The sequence below is a fragment of the Ascidiella aspersa genome, chromosome 1 (genome assembly GCF_963924565.1).
Source record: "Ascidiella aspersa chromosome 1, kaAscAspe10.2, whole genome shotgun sequence".
NCBI lineage: Eukaryota > Metazoa > Chordata > Ascidiacea > Phlebobranchia > Ascidiidae > Ascidiella > Ascidiella aspersa.
Window position 1 is genome coordinate 24,545,189 of NC_139447.1, and position 20,612 is coordinate 24,565,800.

The 20,612-nt window shown below is 34.0% G+C and overlaps 1 protein-coding gene across 5 annotated transcripts; it reads left to right on the plus strand.

The window, feature by feature from the left end:
• The first annotated feature begins 451 nt into the window (after positions 1-451).
• Positions 452-20,418, plus strand: LOC146168438 (uncharacterized). 5 transcript variants are annotated; one of them, XM_083381499.1, is made up of 10 exons: positions 452-819; positions 4,697-4,829; positions 6,791-7,413; positions 7,472-7,629; positions 8,142-8,201; positions 8,408-8,748; positions 10,526-10,784; positions 16,215-16,328; positions 16,747-18,006; positions 18,705-20,418. In XM_083381499.1, exons 2-10 carry the CDS (start codon positions 4,701-4,703, stop codon positions 18,752-18,754), a joined length of 2,994 nt encoding a protein of 997 aa, XP_083237625.1. In that variant the 5' UTR covers positions 452-819; positions 4,697-4,700; the 3' UTR covers positions 18,755-20,418. The 5 variants fall into 5 exon arrangements, with proteins under 5 accessions (XP_083237625.1, XP_083237634.1, XP_083237617.1 ...); XM_083381508.1 differs by having other exon boundaries at positions 452-650; XM_083381491.1 differs by lacking the exon at positions 452-819 and adding an exon at positions 3,322-4,035.
• The last annotated feature ends 194 nt before the right edge of the window (positions 20,419-20,612 follow it).

Below are 20,612 nucleotides of genomic sequence, written 5' to 3' on the forward strand. Positions count from 1 at the left end.
TACGGCTCTGTCTTATTTGGGAAAATAAATATGGAATCAACCAAGATTAACTAGATAATTTTTGGGAATGCTGTTGAGGAGTCCTCTCTTAAAATATAACGTTATCAAACAAATCGCAATATTTTAGTTTACAAAACATACTGTATTTAATTAGTTACCGGTACCAAACAGAAAGCAGACTGTACAATTGTGATAGTTTAGGACGGAAGCCGGTGGAACAATTTTTAAATCAAAGAGATTTAAACTTAAAAGGTACATTTTGTGGCCACTACATTTTAATGTCAACAAAATTAAAAAAGTTTTCTGTCGTATTAAATTTTTATTAAATAAACGGTGAACTACGCTGCACTAAACCACCTAATATTATACGCACAGTGCCGTTTTAAATAAAAAAGTCAGCTACGTCTCAGTCGTTGTCAATTAAAGATAAAAAAGTGTAGTGAATGGCGATGTCATGTAAAATAAATGTTTCGTTCCGATGAGTATTGCGAGTTGCCACAGCAGTTTATTTTAAGAACAATATAAGCTTCGACTTTTTACAGATATTTACGCCGGTGGAATTAATGTATAGGCAACTAGACACTATTGGCGCTGGTTTACAATCCTACCACATTTTCGTCCAGGGGTTTATATTTGCTAACATTATTTGGGTAAGGTGCTAGTTTGGGTTCGGGTATAGATAAGTGTTATCATTATATTTATTTTACCATATTTATTTATTCCATTTTCGATTGTTCATTTCTTAACTTTAAAAAATGTGGCAGGATTTAAAAAAAATGTTGTTTTTGACTTCGTCTTCATCGTCTGTTTAATCATAAGGTATTGTTGTGCCGGCTAAAATTATTTTTATTTCTGGTCGCAGTTGTCACTCAATATTATATTCAAATACCTTATAGATATATATTTTTAGCAATTTAGGCTGCTTTTTGTTTAGAGAATCAAATAAACCGCAACAAAATAATGTATATATCTTAAAGTTGTTAAATAGCATAGAACAAGTTTTGGCGGGATAATACTAATTTACAGAATAATGAATGGTCGGAACGCTCACTAATTTAAGTGTTACCCCGTTAAAACAATTATTAAACCAACGCACAATATTTCGGTAAGCGTTTGGGTGAAGGTGGGTCAAGTGTTATTATATTTAATAATAATACTGTGAGCTTTCCGACCATTCATCATTCCGTAAATTAGTGTTATCTGTTTTGGCGCTCATCTAGAATCCTACCACACCGAACATCATTTGGGTTAGGTTGCCGGTTGGCATTTGGGTTTGAGTGAGCCAAGTAATAGTGTTAAACAATAATACTTGACCCACCCTCACCCAAGCCCAAGTTTTTTATTGCAATTAGCTTTATAGCACATTGGTACCATGTATTGTTTGTGTCATAGTCAAATTTATGGTTTCCCAATTTAAGAATTAAGATATATACCAGATTGGAAATTTTGGATATTACGCTGTGGATACGTTCATATGCAGCTTAAATATATGCATGGCTGGAATAATTTTTGTGTTCAATTTTGTGCGTCTGAAATAACGGTATTTCTAAAATTTGCATGGTTGAAAATGAAGTACTGTACTGAATACTTTTAGCGCAACGTAAGTGTTGCACGATTGGGTCACTCCAGATTGCAAAGTAAGGCCTGCGGGGGGATTTATCTCTATTATCCCCCGCCGATGTAATTCATCCAGCCTGCCACCTTTTTGACAAATTAGACACGAGTTTTCACATCCTTTATGACTATTTTAACTACGTAAGTGCAAACAATTTTGCACTTCTTGCGCTAATCATCATTCTATGGCCGGTTTGTTTATGTTTTGATGCAGTGTTGTCACCTAGATCAGCGTTTCTTTACCGTTGTTTTAAAAAAAAATCTGATATATTTATTGGTCATGGATACATGTCATATACAAGGCTAAGTAACAAAATTTTAAACCTTACACCTGAACTGTTCATCCCGAGGGGTCAAAATGCACAACACTTTAGGAAATTTCAATGATATATTTACAATACAAGGAAATGACATAAAAATCTGAAAATTTCACAAATTTTAGAGAACCATATAAACCTGATGTTAAAATAAACATTTTACCTCGTAAAAAAGGGGAGTATTTCAGGGGGGCAAAAATTAAAATTTGGCCTTTTGATGTTTGGAGGTGTCTAATAAATTAAAAAAAATTTTTAGATATTTTTCAACTATAGATAAATTATAGGTTTGCTTCGCAGCAAAATTTTGCCTTTAAACTCAAAATAATTAACCTATTGGGGTAAATAGTTAACCAAAAATGTAGAAATTAAAGTGATTTATTGATAGAATATGATTGCAAGCAGAGGTGTACACTGCCTTCAGATTTTGCAATTAAATATGTTGTTTTGTAGAGCAATAAGTTATTTTACTAAGAGAAGCCTCTTTCTAAAAGGCAAGTCGCACGCGCCCATTTTTACTATGTCGCGCCACGCGCAATGAACGTTGCACGAGCGGAACAATAAATCGCAGCAGGATGCCACCGCTTCACAAGCTGAATTAAGCAAGCGATATGGACGAATTCTGTATTAAGGTTTTTTTGCCGCTATATAGAATTAGATAGGAACTAAAACGATGATGCCACACTATTGGTTTTTTTACTCCCAATTAGAGGCGCATAGGGGTGCAAGAAAAAAATATTAAATATTTTTTAATATTTTTTTTTTTTTTTATTTTTTTTTTTAAAGACAAATTATAGGTTTGCTTCGCAGCAAAATTTGGACTTTCAACTCAAAATTATTAACCCATGAGGGAGGAATATAGAAAAATTCAACATGAACTAAAACAATCAGTCAATATTGTGTAAATCCTTAGTTAAACCTTCAGACACTATTTACATTTGAATGAACTTATATGACACGGACGACTGGCAACCATCTTGTAAAAGTGCACCATGCCCAACTAATAACACGCAACTTCAGGCCACATCCGCTTTTGCCTGCTAAAGCACCTAAACGACAAAAAACATTGGGAGTATATGGACACTGACAAATAAAATTCATTGGAAGAATATAGAATAACTGCAAAAAAACCCACCGCTACAATATAGCGGAACCGCGCTATATACCCTGGTACAGTGGCGTATCCAGGGGGGATTGGGGGTTCGGACCCCCCTTTTCGGAAGTGACATTAACGTTTTTTGTTTCGTTTTTGTCAGGGTTTACCTCACCGTCCGAAGCTGCGTGTTTTTTCTCAGTGTAATTGGGCGTCTTGCTAATGCGGAACCAAAATCAAACGCAAAACGCCTTTTTCGTTTCTTGTTTGGTCGACCGTAAACGCAGGATATTTTTTCTCTTTCGCCTTTCGTTATTCGTTCGGGTTGGCGGATCAACAAGTGTGTGTTCGACAATTAATAACAATCAATCAAGCGGTCTCTGTAATTCATCGGGCCCGCTGCCTCTTTAGGCAGAAGTGCGAAAAATTTTTGCGCTTCGCGCAAATGTTCTTTTCACTTCCGGTTTTTACGTTTTGATGCTGTTTATTCAACTAGATTAGCGCTTCTCTACCGTTGCGCCGTGGAAGGCTGCCAAGTGCGTCGCGGACAAACGGAAAATGTTTTCAAAAATATTGGACATATATTTTTCAACATTTCTTTTATTTTTATTTTCGGCAATGTAATAAAAAACTTGCAAGAAATTTAAAAAAATGCCGTTTCCCCCAAAAATTCTAACATGAAAATAACGCTATTCTTAGTTATCATTTTGTGCGACCCGCAGAGATCTTTCCGAGTTTGATTTTGGCCCGCGACAAGAAAAAGGTTGCCGACCCCTGCTTTAGTATATCGCCATTTTAATGACAGAAAAAGTTGGTTAGTAGATTTCCGGTATAATAGTTGCCACCATGAACTATTAAACACTATCTTATAACTAACTCTCTACACAGCTTTTAAGTTTTTGTAAAAAAAATTAAGAGTTTTTCTCTGTGTAATGTGCTTTTGATTGTTGTTATCTGTCATAACATTCAGGAAAAATGATTATTTTTTCTTTCCAATAAGTGATTTTGTTTGAGGTAAGAAATGTTTTTGTCATAAGTTTTTTAAGTAAAATTAATCGTAATCTTTAAATATTATGTCTGGTTGTTTATTCCATCAAATGCATGCTTATAACTGATCTGTCTAGATCAGGGGTCACCAAATTAGGCCTTTGGACTAGATGAGATGCGCTGGGTTTATGAAAGCGGCCTGCTGCAAGGGTCACTACAGTTTTTCTTGCATATTTATTTATATTTCCTTGATAATAATTAAGTTAAAAAGGTTTGACAAAAAATTATATGTGCCTGCGATCGGTGCTCAGCAGGCCTTAGATTTATCAAATGTTTTTTGAAAAAAGTTTAGTGACCCTTCGTCTAGATGGGTGTCTTAACCTGTGTGCCCCAATTTAACTGGTTTTTATTTGGATTTTTATATTATGCTACAATATTTTCACCAAGTCTCGAAGTCAGACGCTGGATAAGTTGGGCTCATACATAGTCCTTAATTGCCCTGCAGGCATGAAAGTTTACTAAATTTGCAGGAAAGTTTTTTCTCAGCTGTTTTTTTAAAACAGTCATCAACCATGCCCAATAAAAATATAGACCAATTTTATATTTTTTACATAATTTGTACAGAAAACAAAAGTTTACAATGATTAGACATCCTTCTTGCTATAAAGTTAATATATGTTTGTTTCAGGCCAATGTCCTTTGGTGATGATATAAAAGTTTCCTACTATTCTGCAGTACTGGCAAAAGCCTTAAAAGAAGAAGATGGTGACCTTTTTACAGGCTACTATGATCAGATTGTTGCACTTGTAACATCACAACAGGTACAAATAATTCTTCTTGATAGTTTGCACTATACATGTTCATAAATGCAATTTTATCATACCATCCTGTTAACATATACAATGTATGCTTTTTTTCCTCCACATTTTTATGTTTTGTTGGACTTCATTATGCCTATGTTCTTAACAAGTTATACATCCCAATATTTTGTATTTTGTATATATTTACAAAAAGTGTTTCCTTTGTCTGTTTGTGAAAACAAATTTGAACCAAGTCTGGCAGCAAAGTAACTGAATAAAAGAGAGTAGTATTCAACTAGAATAGGGGTCGGCAACCTTTCGTATGCAGTGTGCCAGTTTATGAATAATGTGATTATATCAACATCTTGCATGCCAAACGTTTTTCTATAGTTGGTTTTGCACTGGCAACCAGGGGCAAAACATTGAACAGAGTCCAACTTCGGCCAAATGTGCGATTTGTCAAGTTCTGAGTGCGGCTCCAACTCTACAGCTTGTAGATTACCCATTTATGTAACTAAAAAAAGCATTTCCCGTGCTTCGTTTAAAAATGTTGTTTTATGCTTGACGTTTGGCAAACTAAGTTTTTACAGTACAGTGCACAAACAGCTCGGTCGTCTTGACAAACGAATCCAAGATCTATCAACCAGGATTCTTGAAATGAGCTGACATCTTATTTTTTTATTTGGGGAGACGCTATTAAACCTAACTTAATAAGTTAAATTCTCTAAATAGCTCTGCTTAAAAAAAACGAACTGCTGCAAACACAATAATGTGCCCGCTAATTAGGAATTTAGTTTTGGCGCTTTTTTAGCCTACTCAGATGTGTTAGCTAAGTCGCACAAAAAACTTTACCTCGTAACTTTTAAAGTTTTAATGTAGAATGCCCTAGTTTAACGCAGCACACATCAAGCCACTTTTTAGCATTGTGACGTAATTCAAACGTTTAGTCGTAAACAACAAGTTTAACAGTTAACGCCCACAGAAAATATTATTGAACACAACAATTAATACACTAATTTGTGACATGAACACTGTAGATCCAACTGAAAATGTGTGCAACCCTTTAGTTAGCGCTATGTTGATGATGTAATAATAATGTTAATGATGTGGCAGTTATGTAATGGTTACACTTCCTTAAGGTGATATATAACATATGCAATCGTTTGGCATGCCCTGGAAAACCATGGCGCATGCCACAAGTGCCCAGGGATTGCCGGCCCCTGAACTAGACCGTAAGAAATTTAAACAGTTAAATACTTTTGCTCAGACAGGCTAACACTTCCCAAAAATGTCAAAATTCTTGCTGTGAAATTCGTTCTTTCCTAAAACTAGTCATTTAGATTTACTGATCACCAATGATTTAACCTGCATTTTATTTTGTTTCGTGTACTGAGTTCTTAACCTGTCATTATTAACATGGTTAAATGGACAAAGGATCACTTATTGTTTACTATGTTCGACATAAACTAATATAAACGATTTACACAATAATTGACTTTAGGTTGTTGAGAACATAACTTGACCCCACAGCTGGTATATATAATAGCAACAACAATAATTTTGCACTCCAGTAGGGGGAGCAAGCAGCGGGTGCAATATTTAGACCTTGTTTATATTTTAAAGTTTTTTTTAATGTTGCATTTAAATGTTGTTCAATTGCAAAATAATTTACATTAATAACTAACATTTAACAAAAATACTTGAGACACTTGGTAAAAAAGTATTTGAAACACCTTTTAGTGTTATTGCTGCGTTTGGAGCTGATATACATTTTTAAATATTGCCAAACAGGATTGGTAAGCTTACATTTATATTTCAATTCTTATAATTATTGAGATTTCACCAAATCTGTTAAATTGATACGCTACAATTTTATATATTGTTTATAGTGTAGGATGAGTAAATCTATCAGAATTAGTGAACATAATTGTTGGGAAATGATAAACCTGCCTAAAAATGCAAACATGGTTGTTTCTTCTTAGGCTGATTTAGCAGTGGAGAAGGCGCGCAATTTTTCCAATCTGCCTCTAGCAACAATAGAGAACAAAATCAAGTGGCTGGAATCTCACGGCGTAACTCCACTGGCTTCTCAGAATTCTTGTACTCCTGTAAAACTTATTAAGCCAGCAGTACCTTTGAATCAAGAAGGTAGGCTTGACAAAAGAGACAACTCAATGTCAAAAGACCTAGTGTGTGACTTAGGTACCATCAAACATGATGTGCAGGAACCAGACCTGGTTAAACTGTACAACCGTACTTACCAACAATTGCCAGCTGATCGAGTAAAAGAATTTATTGACGATTGTGGTGAGGAAGCTGATGGACTGACAAGGCCTTCATGTACTAAATGGAGTACCGGGAAGGAGTTTAAAAGCCAGTTGGATAACAATGACAATAAACAATATGTAGATCAAAATAACTTTGAAAGTATCAAGCAAGATGCTGACAAACCTTGCATTATTGACATGAGCGAAGTTGATGATCGCAATGAAATTGATACAAAGGTGATGTTTTTTGGTGATGCCAAGCCTAATCATGTGGACACCTCTACTTGTACTACATTGGGTGGATTGCAAACTGACATTGAAATGAAAGATTTGTCACTGTAAGTAATTTAAAAAAAAATGTTTGAATGTATGCCTTTCATTGTTCATTTTTTATAGTAGTTCAAAGTATGGCCATACAAACCAGCAGCATTATCGCAAGGGAAACATTGTAACTGAAATGGAACCTTTACAAAGCCCACTGGATAGTGATGACTATTGTCCAGAATCTAGCAAAAAGATAAAAAAGAAACGAAAGAAGAAATCCAAAATAGCAGGTAATCAAATTCTTATTATAAAGGGACCAATATCATTTTTACGGACCAATACCTATACCCGATTTATCATGTTTTTGCCAACAGATACAGATATTAATCTGTTTTACTATCTAAAATATGCTCAAAATTGAAACTTGGCCTGTTTATATGAAAAAAAATGTGTCATATTTTTACATTAAAATATTGGACAAATTTTTACCGCTATATCAGTAGAAGCCCAATATTGGCCTTTATTAACGGTTAACAAAATATTGGTCTATATCTAATTCTAATTGTATCACACATTTACTTACAAATAGGCAAGGATGCAGAATCTTGTCACATTTGATAAAAAAACCTTGTAACCTCCCATTTTATACTATATATATATATATATATATATATATATATTTTTTTTTAATGTAAAAAATGTAAAGTGATACTGTCTGGAATGTTTTTTTGAGTGATTATGCAGTATTGCGAAACTAGATCAAGCACTTGCTATACTAGTTGCAATATTTTCTATTTTACAGATGTTGTTGATAATGCCACAGAATCCTGTCAATATGATAATGCTCCAGAAGAGGAAGAAAGTAAGTTTTATAACATTCAGTTTTTGGCATTTTTTACATTAACCTAACATTGTTGGGTCATCTAACATATTTTGATAATCCAACAAATCGTATTAATACTCCAATTAAGTGAATAATTGCTTAAAATGTAATTTTTATGTAAAACATACCTACATAGGTTTGATTGCATATGTTTTATAAACATTCTTCAACAAACTCTTTTACAGAAAATTTCACTGCAAGAACAAACATTCAAGTAGATGAAAAGACTGTTAAATCTTCTAGAAGCAATCGGCGTAAAAAACTTAGGGATGAAAGGGGTAAATCAGGCAGTCTAGAATGTCCACCTATAAGGTCATCCAAAATACAATCTGTTGAACAACGAAGACCCAGCAACCCGCAACCAATTGCAGACGAAAAACGCAAGAAACGAACTATTAAGTCCTTCAAGGAAAATCGTGAACGTGTCAATAAAGATCGTGAAACAGCAGATGAATCCAAACGTCTTACTAGTGGTTCTTCAAACTATGGCAACTATGGGTCAACCTCCAAAAAAACAGATGGAAAGGTTTATATTTAATCTTTAATATGTTTTAACTGATGATCATTACTATGTAATTTTGAAAACAGGCTAAGAAAATCGAGTTGACAGTTTCAGAGTTACAAACATCTTGTAAAAGGGTAATATTAGTATATACATCATTTTATTATATTGAATTAACGTTTTTGGGGGGTCTATGTTATTCCCTGTATCAGTGTTTCTTGATCTTATTTACCTCATGGTGCACCTGTCGACTTTTACAAACCTGGGGGGATACCTGGCAAGCAAGGTGAGCTTTAATTGCTTTTGGTTAGGCCACTATCTCTCTTAAAATGCTTGCAATCTTGTATTGTATAGGCTTTATAATTGTTTTACCTTTAAAGAACTGTGAGACCAATGAGCTAAGCTGAAAGAGAAAAAGGTTTTATGAATATGTTTTTCACATGCCTATACTGACAAGATAGTACCAAATAGGAAAATAAATTTGCCAACTTATGTTAATTGTTATAAAAAGTATTACAAATTAACATACCTAAAAACAATGTCTGTTAAGGCATTTTTACTAGAATAGTATTGCCTAATTACACAAAAAAGAAATTATAAAAAGCAATAAAAATGATGAGTTGCCAGAAAAATTTAATTTTGACCCATGAACATGAAGCCTTTAATATACTAATTGAGTGGGATGCAGCAAAGCAATAATGTCATGGTTATTTCTCGACTTGCTCCCCTCTAAGCCTTTGCGGCTCAAGCGACAGTCCAGGTATAACTACAATCATGAGTTCAAACCTCATTGCAGGCTGATTTTTCTAGCCTGGCCTTGCTTGCATGATTCCATTATTGACAAATGAATACTTGATTGAAGGCTTCAGGAACAACCTTTAAAGTTAAAACAATGCGTTTTAAAACACATTGTAGGAGTTCCAATTACCCTATATAATTGGCGGATTTTATTACAAGTTACACAGGATTTGAATCCTTACCATCCAGTATTCTACTTTGAACATCCTTGAATGAAATATATATAGATTCTTATTGTGATATATTTAGTTGAGAATTCTAATTTTTCAACTTAATTTATATTCATAATAAATCTCAAAGCCAAAAAGATTTAAATCATTACATGACGTGGAGATGATACAAGTACGCATCGGAATGTCTTCATCAAGATGATGTCAATCTACTCGACCTTTTTGACTTTGAGATTCATTATCAAGCTACATAACCCATCTGTGCATAGTTTATTGTAACCTTAAAAACTTACACAATAACCTTAAAAACTTGCTGTTCATGGTCAAACTCTTGAGGCATGGTACACACAACACATTTTGGTTAAACATTTTCTAAAGGACCCCCTGGATAGGCTTCCTCACAAAAAGCAAAATTAATATTAATTGGTTGTGTTTGGTAAAGTGATTATAATTAAAAACTGAGCCATTTCTCATCCTTACTCAGCTTTTTAGCACTTGTTATACAGGAAAATGTACTGCTTTGCAAAAAGCGAAACACAAGACTACTATGGCTGCAAAGTCAAATAGCTGGGTGGTTATAAGAGCACTAAAAGCTGTGGGAACTATAAAATAATAATGACCACTTATTACAGTTTTATAACCCCTATAATATTGTGTGTAGAATTTAAATTTACCTCATGGATGTCAGGGATGTTGTTTAATTTTTTTTAGGCATATTTATGGTATCAATGGAAAAGCTTATCAACCTTAGTCAAACTACTGTTATTTTAGTAATACAACTTTCAGGGTCAAAACTTTTCAAGTTTGTTCATCTTTTTTTTATTTGATTGCAGCCTAATCACTCACAATTACTGGATGACGCAACTCTAAACAAGATTTTGAAGGAGCTTGGTGAGGGTTCAAACATCTCAACTGACAACAAGAAAAAGAGTAAAGACTCTAAGAGAGATAAAAAGAAAAACTTTAAAAAGCAAAAAAAATGCCCAGAGAAAGAAAAACTCAAAGATGAAAATGACCATTGTGAAGAAAAAGACAAAATTCTGTCCATAGGAACCTATGTACCTCCTGTCAAAGACCAGCTTTATGTATTTGGTAAGTCGTGTACATCCTTAATGGTAGAAAAATTAAAAAAATTATATATATATATTAGACAACATACTTGACTTTTCCCAGAATAAATTGGCTATTTACCAGTTTTAGTTTATAAGTGTATTGCATTATATGTAACTTTCCGACTAAAACTTAAAGCAGTGTCATGGTGATGTGAAGTAGTCACTAAAATCCTTATATTGGGTCGAAAAGGCTTAGTAATATGTGCTATAGCAAGTTGTCTTTATAAGGATGATGGGATTCACCTATTTGGGAATGATCACTAAACTAAGGACAAATTTAGTCTTTTGGCCAGTTTATATAGGATATAGTTTATTTGTATTAATAGACCAACAACAGAATAAGAGCACAATTTAATGTTTTAAAAATATATGTACAAACGCCGCGTAACGCGTCGTCGTTAATGTAATTAAGGTGTTGCAACAGCCATGTAAGGTATTCCTTCATAGGTTGTTAAACAATGCCTAAACAAATTAGTTGTACTTGTATTTGCAGTTTGCTTTTGCCGATTTTAAGGTGCATGACTGCAAAATTGCTCTTTTTCGGCTATCCATTAAGATTTTATTAGAAAAATAGATATACTGCTAGTAATGAATATATATTAATCTCAAGAAAATCAAATAACTATTGCCTATGAGCTCCAGATTAGCATGAACTCAATTCACTAGGTTACTGCCATTTTTTATTGACGCGCATGAAGTAAGTCACATCCTGGATCCATCTGCTTTAGTGCGCTTTTTGATTTGCTCATATATGTAGAGAAGCCTAATGGGAAATTTCGTTGTACTAACGTTTTCAGGGAGACGAAAAAATTTATAGCAAAATCTGTCAAATAAGCTTAAAATGAATTTTTAGACTTGTTGAAAAAATGTTTTATAGCCAAAATGGGACTCATACTATTTAGGTTACAATTCCCCTGATAAATGTATTCATTGTCTGCGCTTTTATAATTATGAAAGCTCTTTTAATATTTTGTATGATTTTTTACAAAGAATAAACAGAATATGGCTTTCCAGGAGTCATTAAGAAGATTTTCAGGAAATTTGCTTAAGAAACATGATTCAGCTAAAAATATATATTTTTTCTAAATATTATTTTGGCCCACATTGTTATAGCTGTTCAATCCTTAGACCAGGGGCATGCAACTGTTTATTGCTACGGGCCACAATGTTTACTTACGATGGTGCTGCGGGCCAGACAATCGAACAACACATGTATTTTTTTTTGAACATTTTTTTATTGGAAAACCGTGACAATCAAGTTACTCGTTAAGTGATTAATGGGATGTCTGGTATCTTTTCTCGCCAGAGATCTTGCCAATGTCAGCTTTGACAGAAGAAGTGGCAACTCGAAGTTGATTTGACAAGTGCTCATCTGTGAGCTGATTCCTACATTTTTTTTTTTAACAGCTTCATTTTTGAAAAGAACTGCTCACAGCAGTATGTGCTTCCGAAAAGAGAGATTATTTTTCTTGCGTGATATTCTATATTTGTGTAATTTCCATACACGTAGCTTCTGTAAAAAGTAAGCAAATCATTTTCATGGTAAGCTCGTTTGAGATCGACGTTTGCTTGCAATTCTATTATCTTTAATTGAAATTTAGATGGAATACTTTCCACAACCAGGTCAAATGGATGAGCAAAAAGTTGAAAGTCGGCATTGTGTTTTCGAAAATCTTCAAACCGAGTTTCAAATGCCGAAATTAACTTTTCAACCATTTCAACATATTTTTGGACAGTAAATGTTTTGAATTTGTAACTTTCTACTTTCCAGACAAGGAAAGTGAGTTAGGGATGCTCAGCTCAACTGAGATCGAAAAAGCTTTAGTTTTGCTGTAAATGAGGAAATATGTTCGACCATCTTGTTTGCTAACTGATGTTTTCCTTGCAGCTTTATATTCAATTCTGAAAGGTGATGTGTGATGTCAGTTAAAAAAGCAAAATCGTTCAGCCATGTATCATCTTTGAGAAAGGAAACATCTTGATCTTTACTTTTCATAAAAGTTTCAATATCCTCCTTGAGATTCCAAAATCTCTTCAAAGTGGTAGCTCTGCTTAGCCATCTTACTGCACAAAAATAGTTTACATCCGGGTAATCAGAGTGGAGAGCTTGAAGAAACGACTTAAACTGCCGATGATTTAATCTGCGCGCTCGTATGTAATTAACACACGAAACAACCTTTTTCATGACTTCGCCAAAATCCAGTACTTTTGAGCACAAATTTTTCCGTTGAATGATGCAATGGCTCACATAAACGTCCTCAGTTTTAATAGCATCCAAAAATCTTTTGACAAATCCATTGTTTTTTCCCACCATTGATGGCGCTCCATCCGTGGTGATACCAACCAAGTTAGAAGAATCTATTTCATATTTTGTCATCAATTTTATTACCTCCTCGCAAATATCTTGACCAGTTTTTGATTTCATACTAGCCATATCTAAATATTCCTCGATTACATCAAAATTATCTGTCACTCCTTGTATAAAAACAACTAGCTGAGCAGTATCGCTCAAGTCTGTACTCTCGTCTAAAGCGATACTAAAAGCAGAGCATTTGCTTATCCTCTCCTTTAGAGAATCTTCGATATTTTCCGAAAGCATATCTATTCGGCGAGCCACGGTAAAACGAGACAAACTTGTTTGCTCACTAAATATTTCTTCTCCGGTGACACATTTCCGATAAATATCTCCAAACAATTCTTAATGAATTCACCATCACTGTACGGCTTTCCTTTTTCGGCAATTGCTTCAGATAGCTGAAAGCTCAGTTTTGTAACAAGCTCAACTTCTTTCTTATAACCATGAAATACCTCTTGCTGTTTGCTCAAAGACTTTTTCAATTGCTGCATTTTGTCAACCCGCAATTGGCCAACAACGCTATCATAATTAGCAGATTGCTTCGTACAATAGTGTCGTTTGATATTGTACTCCTTCATTACTGATATAACGTTTTGACAAATCAGGCAAACTACATCTTGATTGTGTTGAACTACGAAGTAATTTATACACCACTCGTTGTTGAACTTTCGTCTTTCATAATCAACCTTTCTTTTCTTACTAGTACTAGTAAACATTTTTAATTTGCTAAGCTTTTTCGTAAGATTAATATTAGTATATTCAGCACACCGCAGCCATAAAATAAGATCACGTTACTGAATCATTACCAGCAGAACAAGGCAGTTTTACTACAATGCACACTATGACGCAATAACAAAGGTTTAATCGGTGTGACGCAATACTAATTGAAAAATGCCAATGATTCCGTTACAAATTAACTTCTTACGATGTAACAGGGAAAATTGTTAAAAAATAATGGGCTACTTGATGGAGTCTATGCGGACCACGTAAATAGGTACCGCGCGGGCCGTATGTTGCACGCCTCTGCCTTAGACTAAGCACCCTTTTTGTCCTAGATTTTTATTTACATCATTGGTAGTTTGGTACTATCTGTCTGTTGCTTTATTCTTTTATAAAATTGTAACTTGGTGACCTGTTGCAGCCTATATACTGATTTGTGAACAATCAAACATCAAAATTCTTGCTAAAAATATGGAAGAGAAGAATTTAAAAACAAAACCGGCATGGAAATTATGTGCCACATGCTATCAACAGCTTTCAAGTGACACCTGTAGTTCTAGTTGCTGAAGTTTGAGTTCTAAAAATTCCTCCCATCGTATTCGGTTGTCATAGTTACGCCAGTGAAACGCATTGGTCACCTTTTAAAGCAAATAGCTTGCCTAAACATGCAAGACAAAGTAAAGCAAAAATAAAACTTCACCCCAAAAACATGAAGATGAATTTTTAGAACTTAACACAACTAGAATTATAGGTGTCGCTTAAAGCTTAAAAGCTGTTATAGCATGTGGCTTATGATTTCCATCCTGTTTTTTTTTTAATTCTTCTCTGGCATATTTTTAGCAAGAATCAAATCAATCATAACGGTGCCCTTGGTTTTTCTTTTTCCCCTTATGCAATGAATATGGGTTGCATCACCTTGCTGTTTTTCTTTCAAAACACGTGATGCTTACCTACAGTCTTAGCAGAGTGCTTATTTCCTTTTAACCCAACTCTTCACACAATCACTTCCTTTTTGTTCTTCATCAATATCCAACAAGTTTAACAATCCCTAAGTCTGAGTGTACAGCAACTTGTGACAGTCATCCTAGGTAGCTTTTCCGATGCAGCAAATCACCGAAGCGTGTTCCATGTTTGATTGTTCACAAATCAGTATAAAGGTTGCAGCAGGTAACGAAGTAAAATTTTTATAAAGAATAAAGCAACAGACAGATAGTACCAAACCACCAATGATGTAAATAAAATTCTAGGACAAAAAGGGTGGTTAGTTCAAGGATTGAACAGCTATAACAATGTGGACCAAAATAATAGTTTTAAAAGAAATATTTTGTCCAGTTGAATCATGTTGCTTAAACAAATTTCCTAGAAGTCATCCTAATGACTCCTGGAAAGCCATATTCTGTTTATTCTTTCTAAAAAATCATCTAAAATATACAAAGAGCTTTTATAAGTAAAAAAAGCGCAGACAATGAATACATTTATCAGGGAAATTGTCACCAAAATAGTATGAGTTCCATTTTGGCCATAAAATCTTTTTTCAACAAGTCTAAAGATTCATTTTGAGCTTATTTGACAGATCTTGCTATAAAGAATAAACGAATAAAAGAATGGGTTTCTAAATATTTGCAGACTATAACCATTTAGCTCGGAACAGAAACAATATCTTTCTTTTCAAGTGCCCCTCAAGGCCGCTAAACCTTACCCAAATGCAATTTTGACTTTAAAAATGGATTCCTTGACCCCAAAAATGGTAGGAAACACACTTTTATTTCCATTTTTCAAGTGTCCGAAAAACCCCCTCTAGTGTTCAAATTTCAAAATGCCATTACTTCTTGACGGATTGGAAATTTTCGAAATTTATTTTGCAAACTTATTTTTTTGAGCCATATTTTGGGCAATGTAAATATCATGAAAATCTAAGACGGATGGTTACAAAATTTCAATTTTTGTGATGATTTGATATGGAATACCCCTATAGCTAAAGAATACTAAATTTTTATGATCATCATTTACTAGAGGAGTGTCAATTATCCTAGACATAAACCCTCCCAAGCCCCATTGTATATATATTATGTAGGAACAGTTACATTTTTTACATTCTGCCTTGTCTTGTCAGTATGTTGATATGTCTCAACACTCATCACTGAGTGTATTGTGTCGTATAAATCTTGGCAAGGTAGACATGCATTCAAAAACAATTGTATAGTTAGATGGTTGTAGCCAAATTGTTTCAAACTTTTTCTAGAATTGTATAGGATTTTTATTTTTCTTAGTTTTTAATTTTTAAATTTGTTGGTTGAAAACAGCAAGAAATTTATATAATATGTTTGTTTAAAGGTGATGAACCATCTTTGGGTGGCCAAGGGGAATTTATAACACAAAAGAAGTCACGCCGCATCCCAAACCATCCAGCTGATTCTTTGACTGGCCATACATCACCAAGTGAGACAAGTTAGTATTGTATTTAACATTGCATACTCTGACTACTGATAAGTAAACCGCTTAATATTATTGTTAGTGATTTTAATCAATTTGCTGTGAACACTCCACTTCTGTTAAGTTTTCTTTTATTTTGTATATCAGCAGTTTTCAACACTAGTGCAATTTGAAGAACATATTATCTAAAATTGTCCAAATATATATAGACAAAACTAAAGCTTAATTTTCCTGCAAACCCCATTTTTAAATCTGGCTGATTATGTAGAATAATAATTTGGAAGCTTTACTGTTGAAACTTCTGTAACAGTCTTTGTTATTTGTGCGATTTGTCCCTAATTTCTAAACCCTTATCCGATAGTAGTTTTACTTCAAAAGCTGTGTGTAGTCACATGTCTCATTATGTTTAAATAATTCAAATTTTACAATACAGATAGACTCAAGCGGAGGTTTAGCGATCCTGCACCACAGACTCACAATGAACCTACTTCTGTGGGTGATGAGCAGAACCCAGCACAAAATTCAAGCAATCAACAAAACTTTCATGCAATCACCCGTCATTCTGTCATTTCTCGCGGTAGCGGAATGTATGACCGTGAAAATGAGTCACACTGGCCCACATTAACGCCTGCGCTTTCAAACAGCATGCAGCATTCTGGTGCTGCCAGTCATGCAAGCAACTCTTCATATGCAAGTAAACTAAAAAGTAACTTGGACAGCACTGGATGCAGCTTGGCCAGCAGTAGCGAGGATGGAGCCTCCTCCTCATCTTCCTCATCTGGAGGAAATAATGGTGCTGCTGGAAGAATGAGTCCGACTACAGAAATGGATTCACACATCCCTGATGCACTCTCTGTTATATCATCGGCATTAGCCCTTACCACAAAAAGCTTGAAAAGCCGTGACAGAGGTTCTGGAAGAAGTGAAAATCCACTGCCAAGCATACAGCCAGTTAATGAACACCTAAAGCCAAGCAAAGTAATTGACGTCAATCTTCAAAGCACTGAAATGAAAAGCAGTGCTTCAACTGTTGTTGTTAGGAAAGTGGAAGAAGCACAACTGGACAATGCAACATACAAACAAAATCATGAGATGAACCCAAACATAGCCAACTTGCATCTCACAAAAGAATTGAACAGTAAAGGTTTGACTCAACCTTTTAATTGTGATAATATGCAAAACACAGAAAAGGGCAATCCAGACCAAGTAGTTTGTTGTGATGAACAAAATGAGAAAATTAGTGAAAACTTAAGTAAAGAGCAAATACTTCCTGATGACGTAACTGAGATCTTTGAAAATCAATGGGGCTTGGAATTTATGATTGAAGATCCGTCTGTTCAAATTTGCAATGCATTTGTTGGTCCAGATATAAACGATAACACTGTGTTTGATCCGCTGTGGCATGAATGTATGCCTTTGCCATCAGAGGAACAAGAGGTCTTGACATTTCTTAATAATGATCTCACCTTTGTTGACGAAAGTGTAAAATTACAAATTAAAGAAAATCCTAAGAACGTTACATTGGTTCATATAAACGACCAACAAGGGGATAATGCTAGTAAAAGCATACCGGAAGTAACCACTGTTGCAGTACAAAAGTATAATATGAGGATTACTGATGTCAACAAAATTAAACCATGGAACAACCCTGGAGATTTTAGCCTCAAAGCCGCTGCTTCAGTTTTACACCAAGGTAAGTTTTATATTTTATTTCCAAAATACAACTAAATAATACTCACTGTACATGAATATAGAAAGCTGGGTTATTCAGCACACAATAGGCTTCTTTACATGAGCAAATTAAGCGAGCTAAGTTTAGTACGCTCGTAAGACGTAGGTTAGCCGGTTGCTAGCTGGTTAAACAAATTTATCTCTTAGGTTGGCGTTTGCTTTGCAATTGGTTGTTAAAATTAAAATTAATTTCATTTAATTACATACAGTTATCTATTAAATATATTTTGAAGTATACATTTTTTTAATAAGCATATGGACACATTGGATAGCTGGTGGATATTATTTGCAGAAAAGAATAACTGTGATATTTAAACAGTTATCGTTTCCACACAATTTAACAATTGGAATTAAGTATATAGAGTATCCTTACGATTGTGTTTACACAATAGACATAGCGCCACAAATTCAACAAAATCGGATAGTTGGTGCCTATAGGAGTTCAAGATTAGCATGGATTAAACTTAGCTGGGTTTCTGCCATTTTTTTACGCGCTTAATGTGTTTCACGTAGATCCATCCATTTTTCGCGCTTTCTGACACGAGTCAGCAAGTTACAATCATGTTTTTGTTTAAATTTATAAAAATGTTGGAAATGCGAATAAATATACACATTAGGTGTATGCCAAGTGTTGCTTTTAATCATTTTTTTTCTTTTTAGAATGGACATGTGCATTTGAGAAAGCCACTTACTATTCAGATGGTCCATAGTACTCTTCATCGTCTGGAATGTTATGCAATGTGTCGATTACCAAAATCTTTTAAAACATTTTTGTTGGTGGTGCATATCGATTTTTTGTTTAAGAACTTGATTGGCAACAGTAACAAATTAACAACCAACCGTTAGCACCGACTAAAAAATATCCCCTTTATCACATATGTGTATTGAATTGTGTGGATTGTTTAATTTGGAATTAGTATAACGATAACAGGAAAAGATAAGGTGGGTGCTGCTGGTTTAGGTGTTGCTGTTTTTTGCACAGTTTGAATAGTGTTGTAAAACATTAATTTAAAATACCCAGTTGGTTGTAAGGGAAACATTTGCTTAATTGTTTCAAGCAATGCTACTATTGATATGTTTGTTATTGAATGTGGTTGATGTCTTTACCCGTGTCTGGACTATCACTACTATGTGTAAAAGCTGATATTGAAACACAAATAAACAAGTACAACTGTATTTCTTATTTTAATATTGTATAACACAAGAAAATAATTCTGCAAAAATTCAGGTATAACAATACTGTAATTTCAATATATTAAGTTTGTTTAACATTACCACCATAAGAGCCTCAAAAATTCTTGTGTGATATTTTTAATTGTTCCAAAGATGCAAGAGACATTGTTTGTGTAAGTACAAATAACTTCTTGGTTGTGCCATGTTGCTGCAAAGTACAGTTTTGACTGGTTTTAAGCCACGATTTATGACAAACAGGAAAAATATCTTGCTTTTATTTGGTTGCTTAAATTTAAAGTTATTTTTTGCTTTTATATACTGGTTTTTCACACAAAATTGCTAGCATTGAATGAAATCTAAATAAAGTGTCATAGTATTACAATTTTGTTTTATTCACCACTTCAACTCCACTAGTTATATTAAAGGCAGTGTTTTGCCTTTTTAATATTTTTGTTTAAATTTAGACATTCTATTGTGTTACGGTTCATAGCATTAAAACAATTCACTCATTTATCAAAACATTTGTTGAGTTTTGTAGAGCATATTCACTCTTTAGATTTGTTCATTTTATTTGCTAATTTATCTTAAAAAGGGTTGTAGTTGTGATTTTATAAACTGAAACAAAATTAAATTGAAACTTTTCCATGCAGCATCATACAATTGTCCTGATTAGTTTTCATGTCTGATTTTGATCAGACAACAGTTCTTGATGCGGTTCTTGGTAAACATTACTGTGTTCCATTTCTTTTGTTTACTTAGCTTGTCAGATTTTTTTGAAGTGTGGGGCTACTAACACTTGGAGGAATTAAGCCGAAGTATTGTTTGTGTAAACAATGATAGATTTCTATATTTATTTGTTTACTGTGTCTGCACAAATGTGCATATTATGTGCTAAAGGTTTGTTTACTTATCCGCTTTATTCTCTTCTAATATTCTGCTACCAGGATTTAGCGAAATGTGCAACATGGTATACTGCTGCTAAAAGATTCACTCTGTTGTTGTGCTGTGTCTTCATATGATACATAAATAAAAATAATTTTGTGATTAATGTTTTAAAGTGTACCATTTATTATTTAAATCTTGTATAACAAAAGTGTAAAGAATGATGGCGTTGATTTATGAAAATTCTATTTTCCTCCTTATACTACGAATAATTTAGTTTGTGTGAAGTTTAATCTACAAATTTCAATAAACTTGGAAACAGCAAATTCTCATCATATTTAGGCAGTTGAACTAGCTAATACCGTGGAATCATAAACTCGTGCGGACCAAGTTTTTGTAGTAAGCAACAGAGAATGTTATATCAGTTTGATTAAGGGTCAGATGACTGCTACTTGTTTTTACTTGGTGGCAGTGTGCCAGTGTTGTAAACCAAAATCTTTAAATATAAAAAAA

Bases quoted from the DNA above. Each gene is read 5' to 3' on its own strand.
- LOC146168438 (XM_083381499.1), top strand. From the start codon at position 4,701: ATGTCCTTTGGTGATGATATAAAAGTTTCCTACTATTCTGCAGTACTG. The intron at 8,202-8,407 runs GTAAGTTTTATA...ACTCTTTTACAG, and splicing joins TGCTCCAGAAGAGGAAGAAA to AAAATTTCACTGCAAGAACA. The intron at 16,329-16,746 runs GTTAGTATTGTA...TTTACAATACAG, and splicing joins TACATCACCAAGTGAGACAA to ATAGACTCAAGCGGAGGTTT.